This window comes from Solanum pennellii, chromosome 6, assembly GCF_001406875.1.
Source record: "Solanum pennellii chromosome 6, SPENNV200".
Taxonomy (NCBI): Eukaryota; Viridiplantae; Streptophyta; class Magnoliopsida; order Solanales; family Solanaceae; genus Solanum; species Solanum pennellii.
In genome coordinates this window covers 28,997,340-29,024,201 of record NC_028642.1, presented here as the reverse complement: position 1 = coordinate 29,024,201, position 26,862 = coordinate 28,997,340, and the positions used below count along the sequence as shown (strand labels likewise).

Genomic DNA, 26,862 nt, shown 5'->3' with positions numbered 1-26,862 from the left:
CCCCCCCCCCCTCATTTCATTATTTTCCCGAAATGATTCACTCGTTCTCCCTTATTTCGCGGATAGGGTTTAACAGTTTTCTTCATGACTAGGTTTCAAAGTGGATATTCATGGTTGTAGGTTAGTAAATCTTTTTTATTATTTTATTATGTTTATGATTTCAAAGCATGATAGTTAGGATTTCACAACTTTCCCCTTATTTCGCGGCTAGGGTTTCGTAGCTTTCTTCGAGGCTGAGTTTCAAAGTGGATATTCATGGTTGTTGGTTAGTAAATATTTTTTCTTATTTTATTATGTATACTATTTCAAAATATGATAGTTAGAATTTCACAACTTTCCCCTCATTACGCGGCTAAGGTTTCATAACTTTCTTCGGAGTTAAGTTTCAAAGTGAATTTTCGTGGTTGCAAAAACAATAAAAGAAGAAAAAAGTTTTACTAACCTACAACCACGAATATCTACTTACAAACGCAGCGATAAAGACAGTTGTGAAACCCTAGCCGCAAAATGAGGGAGAAGGGGTGAAATCGTTTATGAAAAATAATGAAATGAGGGAAAAACAAATAATTAAGATTTAATGATTTAGTTAATGTGGCAATGGAACCCTAATGGTGTGCAATGTGGCATCTATTTAACAACTTCCGCTAAAAAGAAGGTCACTTTTGACCCAATAGTTTGACGGGAAGGGTAGTTTTGAGTCAATATAGTTTAAGGGTATATATGAGCTATTTTGGATAGTTTAAGGATACTTTTGACCCTTTTTCTTTTTGTCTATGTGGCAATGGAACTCTATTGGCGTGCTATGTGGCGTCCACATGGCATTTAGCAACTTCCGTTAATAAGGACACTTTTGACCCAATAGTTTGACGGGAAAGGTAGTTTTGAGCTGAAATATAGTTTAAGGGTATATATGAGCCACTTCAGATAGTTTAAGGGTATTTTTGACAACGTCTGCCCTTTCCAACGCTACGTCTATGTTTTCTGTTGTGTGTGTGTGTGTGTGTGTGTGTGTGTGTATATATATATATATATATATATACACACTAAAACAATTGGCATATGCATTTTTTCGCATTTAAAAATAATTTAACTTTAAATAATACTCCCTTCGTCTCATTTTATGTGGCACCATTTTCATTTTGGTCAGTCCCAAAAGGAATGACATATTTCCTTATATGGTAAGTATTTAAAGGTACAATTCCTCTTTTATCCTTGTTGATTTCACTTAATTTTAAATAGTACTTTAATACATTTATGAGGAGAGAGAAAAGTGAGTCCACTTTTGAAGGATAATTTGGTAAACAATCCAAAGACTTTACCATGCCGGATTAGATGGTGCCACATAAAATGAGACGGAGAGAGTAATTGTTAAGCTTCCCTTTATTTCTAAAAAATGAACAATGTATATAATAAAGACGGCGTAAATGGGGAGGATGGGAATTTGTGTTTAGAGTTGGACCACCACGAGTGACAGTTCCAACTGCATGATATGTCAAATGTATCATGCTTTTGTAGAAGTTGCATATTGGTCCCTGCTAATTATTTTCTTGGCCACAATATAGTACAAAATAGGCAAGTGAAATTGAAACTTAGCAACTTTTTTCTTTCTTATTTTAAAGTCTATCTGTCTCGGTGTATTAAAAGATGCAACGTTTTACTTATCAAGGAACGAGGCATACTATACCTTTATCGATTTTTAATTATTAAACTTATAGTATAATAAAATAGTAATTTAAGTAAGAACTTTTAGGTAAGCTTCGAACATTAAACATTAGGCGTACTTAGAGTGTAAGCATCACATAACCTCAAGGCATTTTACCAATGTCCCAACTAATGAGTCTTAAAACTGCTTTCAAACTACTGATTTTGTCCTATATTTAAATGATGACATTTCTAACACAAGCACTGATTCGTGGAATACAAGTTACAACAATGTAAAATACGCACAACACAACAGAACAGTAGCAGAGTCAGAATTTTTATTCAGAGTTGTCAAAATATAAAGTAAAACATAAATGCCACTATCAAGAGTACAATACACATCTTTGGAACACTTTAACCACTAAACTAAACCTTCAATTTGTGTCAAGATATGTATTCATTATGTAATTTTCTGATGAAGGGGTGTCGTCCAACCCCCTTGTTCTAGGGTAGATCAGCCCCTGCAACAAAGTAATAGCACACTAAATAAGAAGAGATTAACATAGAATAAGGTAATTAGAAAGGGATGAGAGATGACTGATAATTAAGGCTTCGACATAATATATTAATATTCATAACCATTCTTTGTAATCCCTAGTCCCTTTTAACCATAAATTATTGGATCTGAGTCACAAATAAAACTCCCCAACATTTCACTCGGTCCAATAAAACCAATTGGATCAATCTTATTTACCACATGTAGCTCATAGACCGAGTCATCATGGTTCACATTCAGTGGAAGAATATATTTATTTTTGGGAAGTGGGAAGATATGTTGATTTGGAATCTGAGTTACCAATGGTAGGGCATGTTTGTTTAAGGTAGTGGAATGAACATGGTAACGTATAGTACTACAAGAAAATCATATCAATTTTCTGACCTTAGTGAAATGTAGTAAGAGTAGGGAGTGAACTGTCTAACTAACACCAGATTTTTTTTGGATTATCACTAAGGATAGCTATATATATTTCGTTACCAAATTTAACAAGTCATCATGTACTATACGAGCATAAAATATATTAAAGCCCCAATATAAACAAATTATCTTTGTATTAACATTACCAACACAATATTGACCGAAAATGATCTTATGGTGATAGATTAAAAAAATCATAATTGGCTCGAGTTATTGTAGATCTGTGTACATTTCATGAAGTAGAAGGTTTGTATAATTTAATGAATCAAATGATGAATCCTTGATATGCTGACTTGACGTGAAATTTAAATTTCTTACTCTTATTATTTTAAACTAAGAATACCTAGAATATAACCTTTGTTTGAAGGAAAATTATGCATTGTTTCAATGTATATTGTTGCTTCAGACTTAGAGTGTCGATAAAGCATTTTTGAGCTATACCCTTTTGGTGTTAATTATAGCTTTAAATCTGATACTTTCTTATTTTAAAATAAATACTAATAAAAGTATGAGGAAAAGAGGAGTAGGCCGTATGTTACAGAATCGTAATCTTGGGGGTTGTTTTTCTCGAAAAAACTTGGAGAAATCAACAAAAGAAGATTGATGCTGGAATCGAAGTTTTAGTACTTCGAATTTCATTTTTCAAAATTGCATGTTCATCATCTCATTTGCAAAATTGTAAGATATTTTCAAATAAATTTGAATGGATTAAATTAGGTTGAATTAGTAAATAGATAAGTTATTGACTTGTTATTAATTTGAACTGAGTTAATAAATAACAAATTATTGATGTGTCCAAAATAAATAGACTTCTTATCTTTCATTGTAATCACAAGAGTTATTTGAAGAAATTATTATTTTATCTCTCTTTAACATGACTCAATTTAAGTAACCTAATAACACACAATAAAGAAAAATAAATCTAAAGATAGATCAAATAGTGCTAATATCCCTCATTGTAATCACTAGAGCTAATTTGACGAAAATATTGTTTTATCTCTCTTTATTATGAATAAACAAACCACATCAAAACTTATTAATATGTTAAAGCAAGCATAGATTTGAAGGAGAAAAAAAAAGGAAATCAATAGGTTCTTGATTTTTCTAAATTGAACTCTTGCTTTTAATCAAAATTCATCGGACTAAAACGAAAATTCAAAAACATATATCTATGGCAACACAGACCAAAGTTAGTGACTCATCGGACATGATCAGTTCAAATTACCAGCAGTCATATCAGCTGAAAAATGGTTTGATATACATTTTTTATCCAAAATTATATAGTGTATGCAAGTTGAATTAAATATATAAAAAATTTATTTCGTTAAATTTCAGACTCTATCATCGATGATAATCGATATGATCACACTCACTCATTCTGGCTCCCATCCCTTTCTTAGGCAGGCCTACCCCACTTCTCCAACTACATTTTAAAGAAAACACGTGTTTTCCATTATCACCCTGCAACAAGTTAGCAGTTAATATGGATATCTAATCTCACTAAATAGAATGTGATATGATAAGATAAAATTTATATACAATATTTTTTTTGATTTTATTTTATATGATATTATTTTTTTTTATAGTTTAAAAAAAATATTACATGGTAAATATTTAAAGGTATAATTTTTTTTTATATTTGTTGGTCTCATTTAATTTTAAACATAGTGTACTCTAATATATTTATTAGAAGAGAAAAAAATAAATTTATTTTTTTGAAGGACGATTTGATAAACATTTCAAAGTTTTCATTATTTCTTAAATTTTGTGTCCGATTAAATGTTGCCATATAAAATGAGATGAAGTAATAATGGTGAAAATGAAAATGGCGATGTGGCGTTCTTTATGAGCTTAATTAAAGAATTCAAATTCAAGTTCTGACAATGAATTGTGTTTAATAGTTTATTTGATAAGATTGAATAAATAATTGAGGATATTTTTACAATTTATGTGATTTTTATGTTTATAGAAAAACATAATAACATAAAAGTTTCATGTCATATGTCCAAAAAGAATTCTAATTTTATTTCATAATTTCATATTATGTTACCGTATCATAATTTTATATGGTATCGCCAAACCGGCCCTTTTAAGTATGATTTCTTTTTTGAATTATTTGAATTTTAATATAATACTCCACAAAGTAAGTATTTATTCACAGCTTTTCATGCAAATAAATACACCCTTCAGGCTTCACTCCACTCTCACAGTCACAACACCAACTACGACTACACATGAACATGGAACAGTGTCACCGAACATATTTTCCGGCGACTTTCTATCTTCTCGCCGGAATTTTCCTACTCTTATTAACTTCCCCAGTTAATGGGTGGCGTCCATGGCCCAACCAAAAGCCCAACACCACCGATTTATTGTACAGCCCATCCAAAAAGTATGAAGGCTCATCGGACTTAATCAAGTTAAAATACCACATGGGCCCTGTTCTCACTGCCAACATCACCGTTTACCCCATTTGGTACGGCCGATGGGGCAAATCCCAGAAAAGAATTATCCGGGAGTTCATCAACTCAATCTCCGCCGTCGATTCCAAACCGCCGTCAGTTTCCGGTTGGTGGAAAACAGTCCAGAGTTACACCGACCAAACCGGAGCCAACATCTCCGGTAATGTACACATCGGAGCTGAAAAAAACGATCGGTCTTACTCTCATGGTAAATCGTTAACCCGTTTATCGATTCAGTCTGTTATAAAATCTGCCGTCACAGCCAGTACCACTCCCTCTTTACCGATAAATTCCAAAAGCGGTGTGTATTTACTACTCACATGTGATGATGTTTATGTCGAAAATTTCTGTCAAGACGTTTGTGGATTTCACTATTTCACTTTCCCTTCCATTGTGGGTTACACTTTACCATACGCATGGGTAGGTAACTCCGGCAAACTATGCCCCAGTGTTTGTGCATACCCGTTTTCCGTACCCGATTACATGGGTCGGGGTTTCAAAGCTGTGAAATCGCCGAATAACGATGTGGGTGTTGACGGAATGATTAGTGTGATTGCTCATGAAATTGCTGAGTTATCAACGAATCCATTGGTGAATGCTTGGTATGCAGGTGACGATCCAAGTTTTCCGGTGGAGATAGGGGATCTTTGTGAAGGGATATATGGGTCGGGTGGTGGTGGGTCGTATACTGGGCAAATGTTGAACGGTGAAGATGGTGCAACGTACAATATGAATGGAATAAGAAGAAAGTTTTTGGTTCAGTGGGTGTGGAATCATGTTGTGAATTATTGTACTGGGCCTAATGCACTTGATCAGTAAATTTTTCATTTACAATTTTTAGTATTATAAATATAACTTTATTTTCTAATCTGATGAGTCTAGTGAAAATCCATTTATCACATACCTAAGTTATTGTATGAATTGTTTTGAATATGAAATAGTAGGCACATTTGAAGATTTTTTGCTCTAGATATATCTTTTAAAAAACATCTCAAGTTAGGGACAAGTGCCAGTGCTGTCTAGGAGAAATAAAGTAATATGGAGAGCATGTTGTCAGTAGGGACATCATGCATTTATTTTAAGGAAAAAGTGGTAAAAGTTTTTGAACAGCATTTCAAATTTTTTCGAACAAAAACATGAATATATTAATCACACATTAGTTTATATATACTTTTTATAACAATTTGTATTTTTGGATAAAATAAGTATACACTTTAACACTAAATATCGTTTAAAATATAAAGACTTAATTCAATTTGATATAGCGTTTAAAAATTATTAATTTTTAATTCTAAATTTAAATTATACTATCATATATATCAAAATATATTTTAATTTTATCATCTTACATATATAATGAAGAAAATTAAAAAAAAAAGTTCATTTTATTCGAAACGGAGAGACTAGAAAGTAACATTTCCATCAATCGATCATGGCGGGATTATCTTTCACTATATTATTAGTTGTCTAATTTATATATTACCAGATTTCATCTTTTAGGTTATCAATTCATATCCAGTGTCTTTTGATTAATTAATAGGATAGTATAAGTATATTTTATACTGTACATCAGCATAGAAAAATATTTTCTTTATTTTTGGATAGGAAACGGGAAGATCTATTTTAATCTTAACAGTTCAGGATAACTGAAATATTTCTCCCTATATATTCACTAATATGTGCACATTTTTGAAGCTTATTAGTTACATTTTTATAATATATATCATAGAAAACAATTATAACTGAATTTAGAAATCATATATTATAGGTTTTTATTAACTTTTTTAATAGACATTAGATATAAATATGTTTTTAAATTTGATATGTATAAGTGACACGAAAACATATGCCTTCTATTCTATATGATGTTCTATGTGTATTATGTATTTATGTTACATAAAATATATGTGTTTATTTATTTAATTTATATAAATTTAAGTGTTTATTTATATATACATAAAATTAAAAGTAAGTGCTTACTTATATATACATAAAATTAAATAACATAAATATTAGATAAAAGTAAATTAACACACACACACACATATATATATATATATATATTAAATAAAAACTTTTGAATTCACATAAAATTTTATTCGAATCTGTAAATTCAGCATTCGTCAATAATAATGCTAGTGCATCCGACTAGCTAGGCCTAGGTTGATATGAGTGAAATTTCCAGCAAAAGAAAGGCATGTATTTTTCTTTTTCAGCCGGATGTATTTTTTAACTTATTTTCGTAAATTTATACTTCGATATGATATTTAATATTTCAACATATATCATTATAAATATAATTTACAATAAATTATACTAAATTTTTAAAAAATTTATCATAAATATTAAATGTCACATCAAATATCATAATATTGAGATCGCTATATAAAAAAGTTTAATTTCAATATGATATTCATAATTCAATATCTACCCTATCATATCATGTCCACTCCTATTTGATAGGTTTGGTTAGGGGATGAATATTAAGGGAAAGGACAAGTTGTTGTATTGTTGATTGGAGAAAAAAGAAGATGGCCATAGATAGGCTTTAAGGCTAAAAATTAGGGACCTCAGAATCCGTCACTTTAGCAAACTTAAAAAGAATTGTGTGGGATAACAATGCTAGCTTCTTGGACCCGCCTATGGCTTCACTTTATGACTTAATTAAGTAGATCATCCATTGGTCCACTGCATATGAGGATTCACCCATTCAAATTTGATTTATGGGTCAACAATATTTTGTAAAATTAATTATTTTTATTTGTATGTGGTTAAATACAATTTACATAAATCCATTAGTTTGGTATCCTAATTACTTAAATACATTCTAATTTTTAATATTATATTTTTTATCGATAGTTAGGTGGTAGATACATGTATTTAGCTATTGTATTTGATGCATATTTAGCGAGATACATGAAAAGTATGTGATATTAATTTATTGTAACTGAAATGCTTAATGTGGTTAATTAATTGTAACCGAAATAGAGCAATTAAAAAATTAGTATAAATTAAAGGAATCGCATATTGTAAGATCTAAATTACATCTTATTCCTAATAATTTTAATATTATAAAATCCCTTAAAGGGGAGACAGCCGGATACATAGTGATCATGTGGATACATTATATCTGATACACAATAAACAGATTGTTATTGCACTAAAAAAGAAAGAATAATGTAAAATTAAATGTTGTGATATCAGTTTCCTTGATTAACGCTTAGCTAATCCTAATCAGTCCTTATCCTAATAGGGAACAGATTCACCAATTTGAAATTTCAAAATTACATGTTCTTTCTTCATTGAAGAATATTTTTGAACATCCGTTATTATCTAAAAATTGATAATTTCTTTCAAAAAAACTAGATACATGATGAACATATCCATTTTATTTAGACATTCAGGAATTTGGGCGAGCAATGTGAATTATGAAGGTTACAAAAGTGACGAAATTGTTGTTGGACAATCAATTTCATTTTTGAATCTCAAAGCAACCATTTCAGACGAGTTAGAGATAGACGAGGGAAGGAAAACCATTAAAAGTCAATACATCGTGGAAGGTAATTCATCTCGGATGAAAATTAAGATTGACATGGGTGTTAGGCTATATTTAGAAGTGAAAAAAAATGAGTCCGAATTTGCAATATATCCATTATGTATTGATACAATGGATAAGATTGGCGGTGAGATACATAACTTTGATGGAATTTACAGAGAGATTACGTGTGTCGAAGGTACAACATGTGATTCAAAAATTCTTGTTGTGGTTGAATCAAAACATTGTGATTCATATTATATTTCAGAATTAGAATTTACAAATTCATAATTGATTCAAGACAGGTGAATTGTATAAGGATAAGGCAACACTGATAGATGTGATGGTGAAATATAAAATAAAGTGCAACTTCAATTGCAAAGTAAAACGATCTTATAAACAAAGGTATAAGATTTTTTTTGATCTGCATTGTGAATTAATGTATTTGAATGTTAAGATCTGTAAATGGTGATACATTTCAATTTCTAATTTGTGTGGTCATTAGGACGGAAAATTGGAGATGACACGTTTCTACCCCTTTTTTAGGGGGGTTTTCAACCTTCGTTTTTGAAGAAAAAGACACATTCTTCCTCACCTTCTCAATACTCACATTGGCCATTAAAAGGGGATCATGCAATTTCTTTGATCTATTGTCAGCCCAACCTGTGTCTTGATGGTCATAAATATGATTGATGTTAGATGCCATTATCTGGGTAATACCTATACCAAAAGAAGGAGCATTATCATAATGAATCAGAATTTTGAATCAAGAAGAAAACTATCAGCTATGAACAAAAATATTGAAATTGAAACAATACCCAGAAGTAATGAAAAGCGTTTAACGGGAGAGTGAAATATCTTGAAATTCAAATTCAAAATTAAACTGATAAGATTATGGGAGAGAAAATATGATGTGATTTGAGGAGTGAAAAACGGAGGAGATAGACATGAGTTAGGAGATGTGAACTGTATCCAGGAGGTGGGTTTAAAAGAATAAAAAAAGGGATTAATGAAATATTTAAAAAAAAAATAGGAAAAAATAGAGAATAAGGTAAGTTGAGTTGTGTATTAAAGTAATTTTCTCCAAAAAAATAATACGAATAAAGGCCTTGGGCTGGAAGAGACCATGTCAAAGTGGGTTGGACTACTCCTAAGATCTGGGGGCTTAAAGGTTGGACCTTGCATGAATGCAAACCAAATTTAATCAGTTGAATGTTAAAATGTGTCTGTGCATTCGAAAGATATTAGAGCTTTGAGATACTGCTATTATGATATGAGTATTTGTACTATTTTGAGAGAAAATTATCATAATATAAAGGATAAATCAAGAGAAATCACGCCCTACATAGCCTCGACCTACTTGGCTACTTCTACTTCTCCTAAACTTACCAAAGTAAATCAATCTTATGTACTAAGGAGCTGCCACATCTCTTCTTCACATGTTTGAACAATCTTAAGCTCGTCTCTTCATATTGTCCTTTATCGAGGCTATAATAGAAAAAAAAATGAAAAAATGAATCTTTTATACTATAGTAGGACCAATTAAAAGTGGGTTGCATTTTATTCGAATATCAAATATAACATGTTAGATTTTTACATGTATTTCAAACTCCAACATAGCGTGTTGGGATTCTACTTATCAAAACTTTGTAATTAAGTATCCATTGTTGGAGTTATACCGTATTTTAACTAAGGGTTATTTGGTCATGTGATATGGTATCATGATATAAAATCGTGATATGATATCATGATAAGAAATTATGAGATGAAACTAAACTTTTGTTTGGACATGCGATATAAAATTTTTGTGTTGTATATTTTCTCATAAACATAAGAATCTTATAAGTCGTAAAATTATTAAAATAGCCTCAATTGTTTATTTAATCTTACCAAACAAATAAAAATTTATAAATTCGCATAATAAATTATTACAAAGTTAGTTTTTCTCCACTTAAGTAATTGTTTCGTCTAAATTTAATTCATCAAGTTTTAATTCAATAAAAAAAATTGAACAAAAATTGTAGTATAATTTAATATAATCCTCCCACATAATATGTACGATTTCCTCACGTTGAACTTGCATTTTTTGATCATGTCACCGAGAAGACGAACCACTATTATTAGTTTGAGTAATTTGTTGGTCAATATCATCTGCAACTATATTTTCATACTCATAGAACATAAATATTTCATAATCCTTTGACATTCTCGCAAATAATTAGGTAATGCTGCACAAATTATGACAATTTTCACTTGTGTATCAATCTCATAATGGTTCATGCCTTGTTTCAGAATTTTAAATCTATTTTTTTAACTCCAAAAGTCTGTTCAATCACGTTGCGCAAAGATGTAGCCTATAATTAAACAATTTTTTAACCTTTTGAACCTCTCTTTCACTTCCTCTATAATCTTGCAAATTATAGCATAGTCCTTTGTATGAAGCTAAAAATGTCTTTGTGTTTCGAAATCAACATCAACAACATAATAGTTATCTATCAACAAACATGTTATAAAGAATTACTAAAAGCATATGTGATGTAAATGAGACAACATTTTGTGAAAATAAATACAATTTATTCTAAGGATGTAATTTGATGTTTTCATGTAACGGAAATGGAAATTGTGACGTCGATTCAACAAGTGCATTCTCAAGTTATTTATTGTCATGTACAGTACCTTCCCAACCAGCAACAACAAAATTAAATCGCACATCAAATCACAAGCATCATAGACATTTGTGATGTTCTTCCTTTGAGATTACGATATACTTGTTGAATCGCTTTAGGAGCTTTTCCTTCTATATATGTTCTATCAGTCTCACCAACACGATCGTACCAAATAAAAAATACATCAATATTAGTTTAGTGAACATAAAATAAATTGGAAGCATTATAGAATGCACTTCATAAAAATAATATTTTTAATTAAAAAAAGGAAAATGCACAGTACCCGCTCAATCTATGCTCGAAATTCCAGAGACACACTTATACTATACTAAGGTCCTATTACCCCCCCTGAACTTATTTTATAAGTAATTTTCTACCTCTTTTCGGCCTATGTGGCACTAGGTTGGAAAAAAATCAATCAGTGTTGGTCCCACAAGATAGTGCCACGTAGGCCAAAAAGGGGTAGAAAATTACTTATAAAATAAGTTCAGGGGGGTAATAGGACCTTAGTATAGTATAAGTGTGTCTCTGAGATTTCGGGCATAGGTTGAGGGGGTTCTTGTTCATTATTCCTTAAAAAATAGTTACAAAAAAAAAGTAATTGTTATAAAATCAAGCTTATAAGAATATAATCATAAAGAGAAGAAGACAAAAGAAGTAGATAGAAGAAGAGGAAGTTTCTTCTTATTCAAGTATATGTAAGTCTTATCTTTATATCATATAATAGTTAATGAACAATCCTATTTATAGAGTGAGAAATCACTCCAAAAGTCACCATATTATGTATCATAATAAGTAGATACATCCTTATCCAAAAAGGTTCATGAAACCTAGTAAATATAAATGGTAGTTCATGTAATAACTTTATGGACTATCCACTCATTCAATGAATTTATAACACTCCCCCTTGAATGTCCATAGATATTGTGCCTCGTTAAAACCTTACTAGAAAAAAAAATTGTGGAAAAAAATTCTAGTGAAGGAAAAAGAGTACACATAATTTTTGATACGCATTATTTGTTGCCTCATTAAAAACCTTTCTAGGAAAATTCAGTGGGACAAAACCTAGACTAAGGAAAAAAAAGAGTACAGTGCGTATTTTACTCCCCCTGATAAAAACCACGTTTCAGATGGTTAAGTTTCCGTATTCCAATTTTGTGAACCATCTTCTCAAGAGTTCAGGCCGGTAAAGATTTGGTAAATAAATCTGTTGGATTATCACTCGAACGGATTTGTCTCATATCAATATCACCATTCTTCTGGAGATCATGTGTGAACAATAATTTTGGTGAAATGTGTTTCGTTCTATCTCCTTTTACAAAGCCTCCTTTTAATTGAGCTATGCATGCAACATTGTCTTCAAAGAGCATTGTGGGTATCTTGATGTCACACTTCAAACCACATCTTTCTTTGATAAAATGTATTACTGATCTTAACCATACACATTCTCTACTTGCTTCATGAATGACTATTATCTCAGCATGATTTGAAGAAGTAGCGACAATAGACTGCTTCGTAGATCCCCATGATATAGCAGTACCTCCATATGTGAACAGATAGCCTGTTTGTGATTGAGCTTTATGTGGGCCAGATAAATAACCTGCATCTGCATGACCAACAAGATCTGCACTATCTTTGTTAGTATAAAATAGACCCATATCACTAGTTCCCCTTAGATATCGCAATATATGTTTAACTCCATTCCAATGTCTTCGTGTAGGGGAAGAACTATATCTTGCTAACAAATTAATAGAAAATGCTATGTCAGGTCTCGTAGCATTAGCAAGATACATAAGTTCCCCAATTGCACTAAGATAAGGTACTTATGGACCAAGAGGTTCCTAATTCTCTTCTTGAGGTCGGAATGGATCCTTACTCACTTTAAGTGATCGGAAAACCATTGGAGTACTTAATGGATGTGCTTTGTCCATGTAAAATCGTTTCAAGATTTTCTCAGTATAAGCAGATTGATGGATGAAGAGCCCGTCTACTAAATATTCTATTTGTAGTCCAAGAAAATTTTTTGTCTTTCCAAGGTCTTTCATCTCAAATTCTTTCTTTAGATATTCAATTGCCTTTTGAACCTCTTCTGGAGTTCCAATGAGATTAATGTCATCAACATAAACAACAAGAATAACAAACCCCATGGTGTTTTCTTAATAAATATACAAGGACAAATGACATCGTTCATATAACCTTGTTTTATCAAATACTCACTAAGGAGATTATACCACATGCGCCCTGATTGTTTTAAGCCATATAATGACTTTTGTAATCTGATTGAATACATTTTCCGAGATTTTGAACTATATGCTTTAGGCATTTTAAGTCCTTCCGGAACTTTCATATAAATTTCATTATCAAGTGAACCGAAAAGGTAAGCTGTAACCACATCCATTAGATGAATTTCAAGATTTTCATGTACAGCTGAACCGATGAGATATCGAAAATTTATTGCATCCATAACAGGTGAATATGTTTCTTCATAGTCGACACGGGTCGTTGAGAGAATCCTTGTGCAACAAGGCGTTCCTTGTATCTTACAATCTCATTTCTCTCATTTCTTTTTCGTACAAAGACCAATTTATAGCCAATTGATTTAACATCACGAGTCGTTTGGACTACTGATCCAAAAACCTTACGCTTAGCAAGTGAATTTAATTTTGATTGAATTGCTTCTTGCCATTTTGGCCAATCACATCTTTAACGTCATTCTTCGACAGATAGAGGTTGAAGACCTCATTTCCTTTCATAATGTTAAGTGCAACATCATATCGAAAACATTATCCACTATGATTTTTGATCGATCTAAACTTATCCCATCACCTGTTGAACTTATTGAGAGTTCTTCATTCACTTGGGTCTCGGGTTCACTGATCTCTTTAGGAATATCAGTATTATTCAGATCTTGAATTTCTTTGTGAGATTCTTTTTTAGTGTCATTTTTTTACTTTTTTTTTCTAGGATTTTTATCTTTTGAACCCAATGGTCTACCACGCTTCAAGTGTATTTGTGATTCAGAAGCTATGACACTTGTAGATGGTCCTTTTGGGACGTCGATTCGGATAGGCACATTTACTGCAGGAATATATGACTTTGTTATCCTTTTTGAATTAGTAAATGCGTCTTGCATTTGATTTGCTATGTTTTGCAAATGGATGATCTTCTATACCTCTTGTTCACACACAGGGGAGCGTGGATCAAAATGAGATAATGATGAAACTTTCCATTCAATTTCACTTTTAAGTTTCTTTTTCTCTTCCCCTAATTGCGAAAAATTTGTTTCATCAAATCGACAATCTGCAAATCTTGCAGTGAATAAATCTCCCGTCAATGGCTCAAGGTAGCAGATTATGGAGGGTGAATCAAACCCATCATATATGCCTAACCTTCTTTGAGGGCCCATCTTGGTGCGCTGAGGTGGTGCTACAGGCGCGTATACAGCACATCCAAAAATTTGAAGATGAGCAATATTTGGTTCATGGCTAAATACGAATTGTGATGGGGATATTTATTATAATGAGTCGGTCTGAGACGAACAAGTGATGTTGCATGTAAGATAGCATGACCTAAACAGTAGTAGGCAACTCAGAGGTCTTGTTATCAATTGTAAGCGCTTAATAAATGACTCAGCAAGGACATTTTGAGTATGAACATGAGCTACAGGATGTTCAACTTTTATTCCTACCGATACGCAATAAGCATCAAAATCTTGGGATGTGAATTCGCTAGCATTATCAAGTCAAATTGTCTTAATGGGATAATCTGGAAATTGCGCTCTTAATTTTGCAAACGCCAGGTTGCGATATGATAAGAGGCACACATGAGACCATCTTGAAGATGCGTCTATTAGGACCATAAAATATCTAAATGACTCACTAGATGAGTGAATAGGTCCACAAATATCCCCATGTATTCGTTCTAAAAATTGAGGGGATTCAATGTTAACCTTCATTGGTGATGGCCTAGTAATCAATTTGTCTTGGCAACAAGCAGCACATGAAAACTCATCATTTGTAAGAATCTTCAAGTTCTTTAATGGATGTCCATTTGAGTTTTCAATGATTCGTCTCATCATTATTGATCCAGGATGGCCTATTAGTTCATGCCAAAGCACAAAAGTCTTTAAGTCAGTAAACTTCTGGTTTACGATAGAGTGTGCTTCAATTGTACTTATTTTTGCATAATACAGGCCAGAAGATAAAGTTGATAATTTCTCCAACACATATTTCTGGTGTGAGACAATCTTGGAAATACCAAGGTATTCAACATTCATTTCATTTATTTTATCAACATGATATCCATTTCGGCGAATATCTTTAAAACTTAACAGGTTTCTTGGAGATTTAGAAGAGAACAATGCATCTTCTATGACAATTTTTGTCCCCTTAGGTAGAAATATAGTAGCTCTTCCGTAGCCTTCTATTAAGTTTGAATTACCAGAAATCGTAGTAACATTTGATTTTCTTCTAAGCAAGAAGGATGAGGTATTTCTCATCTTTGAATATGGCGTGCGTTGTTCCACTATCAATTACACAAATATCTTCATGATTGATCATTGAGGTATCCATATACTCTTCAAGATAAAAGATATAAACGAAATAAACATTATAATATTACTACTAAACAAAAACATTACACAACCTTTTAGTTATTTACAAGTCTAGGAAAACATATTCATACTAGTTCATACAAACGATGAAAATGAAATATATTTACATTATCACAGATCCATCACCTATCAGGTGATCTGTCTTTTCTTTGGGATTCTCAAAGAAATCCGCTACATCTAGATGCATGGGTTCAACAGTATCTTCCGTGATAAAGTTGGCTTCTACGTTATTTTTCACCTCCTTCAGAGATCTTGATATAGCTCAACCAGGTGCTTTGACGTACGACAGGTACGTGACCAATGTCTTTTTCCTCCACATTGATAACATTTGTTGTTTGAATTTTTCTTCTGCACTACGATATGTTTTTCATTCTTCTTTTTACACTGCTGGTGTTGAAGGTTATTATTTAGTGCAAGACGATCACCATGATTGAAATTTCTTCCTCGATCATGACCACGGCCACGACTGGGGTCACGACCTTTTTCACGCCTAGATTGGTGAAAATTTACCGTATTTACTTCAGGAAATGTCATAAAACTAGTAGGTCGACTTTCATGGCTTTTCATCAGTAAGTCATTATGTTGTTCAGCAACAAGGAGATGCAAAATTAACTCGGAATACTTTTTAAATCCCATTTCTCGGTATTGCTACTGCAGAAGCATACTCAAGGCAGGGAAAGTGGAAAACGTTTTTTTCAGCATATCATGGTCAGTGATGTTTTCTCCACATAATTTTAATTGTGAGATAATTTTAAACATGGAAGAGTTATACTCGCTGATAGATTTAAAATCTCGAAGTCTCAAGTGGATCCAGTCATAACGTGCCTGTGGAAGGACGACCAACTTCAGGTGGTCATATCTATCTTTTAAATTGTTCCACAACACCAGAGGATCCTTAACAGTGAGATATTTCATTTTCAAACCCTCATCAAGGTGATGACGAAGAAATATCATCGCCTTAGCACGGTTTTGATTCGACGCTTGATTATTTTCTTGGATGGTGTCTGCTAGACCCATCGCATCAATATGAATTTCAGCATCGAGTACTCATGATAGATAGCTTTTTCTCGATATGTCTAGAGCAAGAAATTCAAGTTTAGAGAGATTAGACATTATTTAAGAAAATGAAATTTATACCTCCGAGGCTTTTAAAGTCTTTACTTGAACTGGCAGGGACTCGTGCTGATAACGTGTTATAAAATCAAGCTCATAAGAATATAATCATAAAGAGAAGAAGACAAGAGAAGTAGATAGAAGAAGAGGAAGTTTCTTCTTATTCAAGTATATGTAAGTCTCATCTGTATATCATACAATAGTGAATGAACAACCCTGTTTATAGAGTGAGAAATCACTCCAAAAGTCACCATATTAAGTATCATAATAAATAGATACATTCTTATCCAAAAAGTTTCATGAAACCTAGTGAATATAAATGATTGTTCATGTACTAACTTTATGGACTATCCACTCATTCAATGGATTTATAACAGTAATAAAATAATGCTTCCAAAACAATGTAAAGTAATAAAACAAATATTATCTCTTTAAAGAAAGTCAATAGTCGGTATATAACTAAATACTAATAACTTACACATAAAATATAAATGTGCACTTATTAAGGCCATAAAATAAATTTATTAATGTATTGAGATTTAATCTTAAATCAAGGCCAAAATTGAGTATTATGTCAAATTTTGAAATGTACACCGACATATTTTTTGGTTGTATAAATGTTGGTGTCATCTTTCTAATAGCCTGAACAACTATTTTAGGTCGATGCGAATAATAAATTTTAAAAAGTAATGATGTGATTTTAAATTTTATTTACCAATAAAATAAACAGTTAGTAAATATAAATGTGGAATTGTTTTAACAAAATATAAAGTTATGATCAATTTTTATATCAAAAAATATCTCAAATCATGATATGGAATTCACATAATATGAAATCACATCTCATGATATGATATAATGAGATGAAATCAGTGTAAAATCACATACTCAAACGCTGATTTCATCTCAAAATTTCATATCGTAATATGATAGCGAAACACCTACTAAGAAATTTTTTGTACAAACTTTCTTCCGAATTTAAAAAGCACCTTAATAGCTTTTACAATACTGGATAATATTCCTAGAAAAGTGGCTATCAAATTAAAATAGTACAACGCTATTAAACGGTTTAGTTAAACGAGCAATGTTTAAAAAAGAAAAAAGTACGAGTTGATAAATATTATTAATTTAGTATTCAACAAGGGTATAATTTGAATTATTAATATGTGTGATTATAGTTTAATAGTTTTTACTATTAAATATAGGACCCGCACTTACTTAGTATAGGAAAAAAATAAGTCTTCCTTTTGTATATAAATTTTCGCAATGAGTGATTTATACTCTCATACATACCAATTTGAATTTTAAAATTTTCTTTCTCCGATCACAATTTTACTATTGCAGTTAATCGTTTAAATTATTTTTTAGATTTAACATAAGATTTTGCAGATAACTATCCAAATTTTTCCCGAATTTAAGACAAGATTTTGCAGGTATTCTTCCAAATTTTTCTTTGGGTTTAATACAAGATTTGAAATCAATGCAAAATTTATTGCAAAATCTAAAGAAATTGAAGAGAAAAAATATAATCAAAAGTTGGAATTCAAGAAAACAAAACAACCTGATGTCATTGCAGCAAGTTATAAATAATGATAAGGCAAACGATATCAAAATAATTGGAGCAAACAAGAGGTAGATAGATCTATCCAGATCTGAAGAATTACAAGTATTCGAATAAATCCTAAATGTATATAGCAATTTGTATATTTATTAGTTATTATTTATCCACATGCAAAATTGTGATTTATTAATTTCAATATATACATAACTATATTGATCCTATATTGTAATATTTAAGTCATATTTTCATATACATATGCAATATGTAGTTATATACAAATACAAATAGTTCTATATTTTATACAAATATTTGTATATTTATACATAGCATATGCTATATGAGTATATAGTAATTAACTTGTATAAATATTGATGTTAGTATCGTTGTAGAATTCTTTTTGAACAAAATATTTCACTAAAAATGATTAGTATGAGAGCCTGTTTGGTTCAGCTTAAAAGCTGGTCAAACTGACTTAAAAGCTGGTTTTTGACTTATTTGGCTGTTTGGCAATACTCAAAATAACTTATTTTAAGTTAAAAAAAACTTATTTTAAGCCAAAAGTTAAAAGCTGGGGCAGGGGTGCTTTTTTTTTTTTTAGCTTATAAGCTGTTTTAAGTTGACTACATTTTTATCTTTTTGCCCTTAATATTTTTATACAATCTCCAAATTACCCACATAACCCTAACATCTCTTTCTTTCATTTTTTCCTTTTCACGTTCGGCATAGCAACTTCAGCACTTTTATCCAAACACATAACTGCTTATTTTAAAAATAAGTTTCAGCACTTTCAAAAGTACTTTTTAAAGCTGCTTTTATTAAGCCCATCCAAACGGGCCCTGAATCATGGGATTTTGTAATTTTTTGTTATTATATTTAGTGTTCATGTACCAATTTATTAAAAAATTTATATTTGTATAAAAAAAATTTAAAAAAAGAGATACACAAATCTAAGGCTTTAAAACAAATTAAACTATAGTCATGGAACGTAATTAGATAAATTATAGCTATGAATCTTTATTTGCTTAAATTTGTTTGCCATATATGAAATTTATGTGACACATTTCATTTTTCGAGAGTCAAATAATTTAAGTTTTATTGAAATTTTGCTCGTGAAATCTTCAATTCTTTGAAATAAATTTTTTATATTTGTAAACTATATAAAAAGTACTGTAAATCACAATAATTGACAATTCAAAATATTTAATAAGTACATAAAATATTTATAATAAAAAATAAACTTATTTAAATTTCAAAATCTGAAACATCTCACATAAATTGAAACAGAGAAACTAGCTCAATTACACAGAGAAGAACTAGCTCAATTACACACATAATTTTTAACGATACGTATGTTTAAATTGTGTGTTTATAGTCTAGGGCGATTTGCTCAAAATGTGTGGGGCTCACTTCAACTAGAAGCAAATAATTGTTTGTCGATATGTCTTCATCTGGTCGAATGTATTTATAGAAAATGTATTGCCTTTCTCTACTTCAATCCTTTCATGTTACTTCCTTTCTAATCTGCTATATTTTTAAAAATTACGGTAAAAGTATTATGAATTAGAAAAGTTAACTATTTGATATGTTTTTAGAAAGATTTTGAAGATTTTATCCACTCTTAAAATTATATTACTTACACATAAATTGGTACAGAAAGAGTAACATGTATTGTTTGGAAATTACGTAAGAAGTATTATAAATCATAATAGTTAACAATTTAAAAATGAGAAAATCATATATAATATTATATGGGTATAGCTTACATAATTACATTTTACGGGTATAGTATAGTTTGTTATGTAGCTTTTTATTTTGTATAAAACATTTTCTTTAAAATTTGTACTATATTTTACTTTTCCATTAAATAGTAACAATAGCCTAAATATATATATATATATATATAATGTCTGAGATGTATATAAAATACAATACTAATGTATTATGAAAATACAATACTGGTGTGTATAAAATACTATTTACCTGAGGGAGATTTGCTAACCGACAACCATCACTTAAGAGCTATAGTGATGATACAGCGGTCTACCGCACGCTGCCAATGCATCCTATATCCGGCCAAAGATATAAGACCTTAACTGCCTAATGGATCTACTAGTAAATTGTGAAAAAGAATCATCTAAAAAGTATGACCCTTTTCTACCCATGGTGGCTAACATGGTTTATGGGGGATGTGATTTATCTGAATTCTCCCCCATATCGGTGCTCAATACTATTCCCAAAAATATACTGACTCTTATGTTTAAAAATATATTGATTCTGTGGTTTGAGATTACTGCTCAAAACTTAACTTTTTAAAAAGCTCTCTTGGAAATCATAATTTTGGTGTTTCTTCTGTTAAAGCTAGCCATAGGCTCTGTGGAAGTATAGCTTCCCTTCCTTCTCAAAAGTTTGAAAACATTTTGTTTAAATACTTAGGGACTACTTAGTTCCCTTATAACTCTTGAGAAGTGAACTCAACTTGATACTCTTTGGTTACTTGAAACTTTAACTCTTAGGGAATACTTAATTCCCTTTTGAGAAATGAATGAACTCAACTCTTTACTCTTTCTTGACTTGAACTTTAAGTCTTTAAAACAAAGTGAAAATGTTTGTGAAAGACTTTAGAAAACTTGATAACTTTACTTTGACTTGCTTCTTAACTCCTAGACTTGGCTACTTCCTTGACTTTGATCTTAACTTTTCTTTAATTGGATTATGGATTCAAGAATCATGATCTCCTGTTTATGGATGATTTCATGATGTTTAGATGTACTCTAGAGTGTTGGAATCAACTAGGAGTGAAGGGTACATCACTTAGGAACTAGTAAAAAAAGATAAGGAAATAATGGGGTCTCCAGGAGGTCCTGGCGCTCTTAGAGGCGTAGAGCGCCATAGCCTGACAGACAGAGGTTGTCCTCAAGCTCTCTGAGAGGTGTGGCGCGCCAAATCTTGGCAGACAGACTCTATCCTGAGGCGCTTTGGAGGTGCGGTGCCCCAGCATCTCTTCAACAGATTTTCCGACTTTCTTTTTTGTTTTTCATCGCTAAACCTTCCCAACCCCCATGGATCCCACCCCAAACACTTAAGTTCACTAAATAACTTATTACCCAATAGCTTAGACACAAAAAAAGTCCGGAAACATGTATTAGAACTAACAGAGATCAACAATAATTCAACCAATAAGAACTTCAAAATTTTCATCAAGAACTCAAGATTTCCTTTCAAATAACTATAAATTTCAGTGATGAATCAAATTGGAGGGTGGGTGAAAGAATCCAACACCGAATTTTCTCACATACCTTGTTAGGGATCACCCCCGACGAAATCCACGAACGAATTCTTGGCGTTCTTGTATCTTCTTCTCCCTCCTGCTCTCTTATCCTTTCTCTCAAAGCCCTAGCTTATTTTCTAAGTGTTTAAACTGAATGAGATCAGTTTAGACCCCAATATATTACCCCAAAAATGAATTTAATAATTAACTTAGGAAAAGACCAAAACACCCTTAACAAATTCGGATTTGGAACTTTTCCTGCTCAACAACCCAACTTTCAAAAGTCATATCTCCCTCATACGACCTCAGAAACTCGCAAACTTGGCGTCGTTAGAAAGATATTCCGACGAGATTTCCATCAATATAAATAACTCACCCAAAATCCTCCCGATCTTGGAATTATGGCCATTTGAAAATGATCAAAACTCACTTTTGAAATCTGAAAATATTCCAGATTTCCTTACTTATTTCCAAATTTGATTCTTCTTGTTTTTCTTAGCTTAACCTTCGTTAATCTAGAATACAAGATGTTACAATATCTCCCTCTTAGGAACATTCATCCTCGAACTCAACCACAAAAGTAAGTTGTAACATGCTTATGCGTAATCTCATAAAGTGCTAAGAAGAGAGTTTAGTACCTTGATTTGTATTCTCTCCGGATTCAAAGAGATGTGGATATCTCTTCTCATATCCTCTTCTACTTACCAAGTCGCTTATTCAACAAATTGGTTCCTCCAAAAAACCTTGAGTGAAGCAGGTTCTTTTGTCCTCAACTTGCGAACTTGCCGATCCAAAATTTGGGCCGGAACTTCTACGTAGGATAAGTTATCCTAAATCCCCACATTCTCTGTTGGTAGTATCAATGAAGGATCACTCAAATACTTCTTCAACATAGAAATATGAAATACCAGATGAACCGCTTCTAACTCTTGGGGTAGCTCCAACTCATAAGACACATTGCCCACTCTCTTGGAGATTTTGTAAGGTCCAATATACCGAGGATTAAGTTTTCCCTTCTTACCAAACCTCATAACTCCTTTCATAGGTGAAACCTTACGATACACCCGTTCGTATACCTCAAACTCTAATGGCCATCTTCTAACATCTGTGTAGGACTTTTGGCGACTTTGTGCTGTCTTCAACCTTTTTGGAATCACTTTCACCTTATCCATAGCTTGATGAACTAAATCTGGTCCTATCAACCCTGTTTCGCCAACTTCGAACCACCCAATAAAAAATCTGCATCTTCTCCTATAAAGAGATTCATATGGTGCCATTTGGATGCTCGAATGATAACTATTGTTGTAAGCGAACTCAATGAGAGGTAGGTGATCATAAAAATTTCCCTTGAAGTTGATCACACAAGTTCTCAACATATATTCCAAGGTCTGGATAGTACGCTTTGCTTGTCCATCTGTCTGAGGATGAAAAACAGTGCTCAATTTCACCTTGGAACCCAAACCTTTCTGGAAAGATTTCTAGAATTGTGCGGTAAATTGTGCACCTCTATCTGAAATAATAGAGATCGGGGATCCATGAAGTCATACCACTTCCTGAAGGTACAACTTAGAATAATCATCGACCGAATAGGTAGTCTTTACTAGCAAGAAATGAGTTGACTTTGTCATTCTGTCGACAATCACCCAAATAGAATCTTATTCTCTTTGCGATCTTGGCAAGCCTGTGATGAAGTACATGTTAATCATCTTCCACTTCCATTTCGGCAGTTCTATATTCTGAGCTAAACCTCTAGGCCTTTGGTGTTCCACTTTCACTTGCTGACAATTCAAACACTTGGCAACAAACTCAGCAATATCTTTCTTCATGCCTTCCGACCAATATACCTCTCTCAAATCACGGTACATTTTGGTGGCACCTGGATAAATAGAATATCTGGAGTTATGAGCCTCCTCCAAGATTCTCTCTTGGAGTCCATCCACCTTAGGTACACATAATCTGCCTTGGTATTTCAGGACACCATCTCCCCCTTGTTCGAAGGCCAATATTCTTTGGCTTTAGACACTTGCCTTCAAATCAAGCAAAATAGGGTCTTGGTCTTGCTTCTCTTTCACCTCTAACACCAAGGATGATTCAGCCCCATTGGTCACCACTATGCCTCCTTCTGTGAAATCCATAAGTCTGACTCCCAGTTGTGCAAGTCTGTGCACATCTTTTGCTAACTCCATATTTCCTTCTTCGACGTGGGAAGTACTTCCCATGGACAACCTGCTTAAGGCATCAACAACTACATTAGCCTTACCTGGATGGTAAAGAAGACTCATGTCATAATCTTTGAGTAATTCCAACCACCTTCACTGTCTGAGGTTTAGCGCTTTTTGAGTGAACACATATTGGAGGTCTTGTAATCAGTGAATATATCCACATGAACATCATATAAATAATTACGCCATATCTTCAATGCAAACACTACTGTAGCCAATTCTAAGTCATGAGTTGGATAATTCTTCTCATGAACTTTCAACTGCCTGGAAGCATAAGCTATAACCTTGCCATTCTGCATTAATACACAGCCCAAGCCAAATCTTGATGCATCACAATACACCACAAAGCCTTGAGTACCCTCTGGTAAGGTCAAAACCAAAGTGGTAGTCAATCTTCTTTTCAACTCCTAGAAGCCTTTCTCACAAGCTTCAGACCATTGAAACTTAACTGTCTTCTGAGTTAACTTCGTCAAACGAGGGGATATAGATAAAAATCCTTTAATAAATCTTCTATAATAACCAGCCAAACCCAAGAAACTCCTTATATCTGTTGGAGATGTGGGTCTAGGCCAACTCTGAACTGCCTCAATCTTCTGAGTGGTAACTCTAATACCTTCACCGTAAACAATGTGGCCTAAGAATGCCACAAACTTAAGCCAAAACACACACTTGGAGAACTTGACATACAATTCTTTGTCTCTCAATGTTTGAAGAACAATCCTTAGGTGACTAGCATGATCTTCTTCATTCTTTGAATTAATCAGTATGTCATCAATGAAGACGATGACAAAACACATCTAAATAAGGATTGAAGACTTATTTCATAAGATCCAAGAACGCTGCAGGTGCATTTGTCAAAACAAATGAGATAACAAAAAAATCACAATGCCTTTACCTTGTTCTAAAAGTTGTCTTGGGAATATCACATTCCCTTACTCTCAACTGATGATAGCCTGATCTGAGGTCAATCTTGAAAAATCAAGAAGCACCCCAAAGTTGATCAAAAATGTCATCTATACTTGGAAGATGATATTTATTCTTGATGGTCACCTTATTCAGCTGACGGTAATCTATACACATCCTAAAGGACCCATCCTTCTTCCTAACAAATAAGACTGAAGCACCCTAAGATGAGACACTCGGTCGAATAAAACCCTTATCTAACAGAATAGATATAGGACGAGTATCTGGGACGACATCTATGCCGAAGTCTATCTCTCTTTCGAAAGGGACTCCTGGTAGAAAATCGGGAAGGACTTCTGGATATTCATTGACTATAGGGACTGACAAAAGGGAAGGTACCTCAACACTTGAGTCATTAAATCTGACTAAGTGATAAATACACCCCTTAGAAACTAACTTCCTCGCCTTAAAGTACGAAATGAAGCGACACTTAGGCACTGTTGAACTACTAGCCCACTCTATGACTAGCTCATTAGGAATATGAAACTTGACAGCTCAAATTCTGCAATCTATTGATGCATAATAGACATGAATCCAGTCCATACTTAGAATGACATCAAAATCTACCATGTTTAACTCTATTAAATCAGTCATGGTACTATTGTGACTGACAAAAACAGAACAATCACGATAGATTCTTTCTGCTAGAATGGATTCACCAACAGGTGTGGATACACTAAATGGTTCTCTAAGTTTCTCAAGAGAAATCTCAAAGTTCATAGCAACATAAGGAGTTACAAAAGATAAACTAGCTCCTAGGTCTAGTAATGCATAAGTAGTAAAGTCAAAGACCCGAATCATACCAGTGACAACATCTGGTGAATTATCTTGTTCATGGCGATTATTAAGAGCATACAAGCTGTTTGTTCCTACGCCTGTACCAGAAGCAGCTCCCCTAGGTGCATCCCTGTTTGGTGGAGCAACTGATGAAAATTGAGTTCTATTGCCCGAATTTCCACCGCCTTACTTGTCCTTGGGGCACTCTCATGAAGTGACCCTCTTGACCACACTTGAAACAACTTGTGAAGCCTTCACGATAGATGCCAGAGTGATTCCTACCACACTTGGCGCATGCAGGAGGCTTAGTACCTCCTTGCGCCACACGACCTTGAGACTGAGCCAGCCTAGCCTTGAAGTGCTGCGAATTCTGGCCACTATACTCACTTCGGTTTCTGGGTGCATGTGCACTAGTAGATGATGGTGCATGCCCCTTTGGTTTCTTGAATTGTGGTCGGCTTGAACCATCTTTCTATTGGCCAGACTAATTCTAGTCTTGGCCTTCTTGTTTTGGTAGTCTTCTCTATCCTTCACCTTCTCTTCTTCAACTTGTTCAACATATACCATCAGCCTGGATATGTCCACGTCACCTATCAATATGGCAACCCTACCTTCCTTACTTGAAGCGCAACCCAACCCTGCAACAAACAGACTCATTCTACTTCTTATGTTTTTCACCATCTCCGGAGCATAGCAAGATAGTTGGGTGAACTTCATCTCGTACTCATGTACACTCATAGAGTCTTGTTTAAGAGTAAGGAACTCCCTCAGCTTGTCCTTCTTCAGTTCGCGAGGAAAGAACCTCCCAAAGAAGGCTTCTTCGAAGCAAGCACAACTTGAACGTGGTGCATCCTCAGCTCTACCATCCTTCCATTGATCAAACCAGGTTTAGCCACACCGTTAGTTGATATGCAACCAATTCAACCCTATTAACATCTACCACATGCATTACCTCTAACACTTTCTTTAACTCCTCCACAAAGTTCTCTGGATCCTCAGTAGGGCTTGATCCAGTGAAACTAGGAGGGTTCATTATCAGAAACTCACGAACTCTCTAGGTATCAGC

The 26,862-nt window shown here is 32.9% G+C and overlaps 1 protein-coding gene, 1 long non-coding RNA gene and 1 pseudogene across 2 annotated transcripts; 1 reads left to right on the top strand and 2 right to left on the bottom strand.

Annotated features, from left to right (window-relative positions):
• Window positions 1-4,779: 4,779 nt before the first annotated feature.
• Window positions 4,780-6,036, top strand: LOC107021254 (protein EXORDIUM-like 3). Its single transcript, XM_015221876.2, has one exon. The coding sequence runs from the start codon at window positions 4,852-4,854 to the stop codon at window positions 5,896-5,898; it is 1,047 nt and encodes a 348-aa protein (XP_015077362.1). The 5' UTR covers window positions 4,780-4,851; the 3' UTR covers window positions 5,899-6,036.
• Window positions 6,037-9,268: 3,232 nt separating this feature from the next.
• Window positions 9,269-9,905, bottom strand: LOC114077666. Its single transcript, XR_003579021.1, has 2 exons — window positions 9,433-9,905; window positions 9,269-9,334 (listed from the first exon to the last, which is right to left on the bottom strand). It is a non-coding gene; the product is annotated as an uncharacterized LOC114077666 (long non-coding RNA).
• Window positions 9,906-21,479: 11,574 nt separating this feature from the next.
• On the bottom strand, window positions 21,480-26,477 carry LOC107022227 (annotated as a pseudogene).
• Window positions 26,478-26,862: the final 385 nt, after the last annotated feature.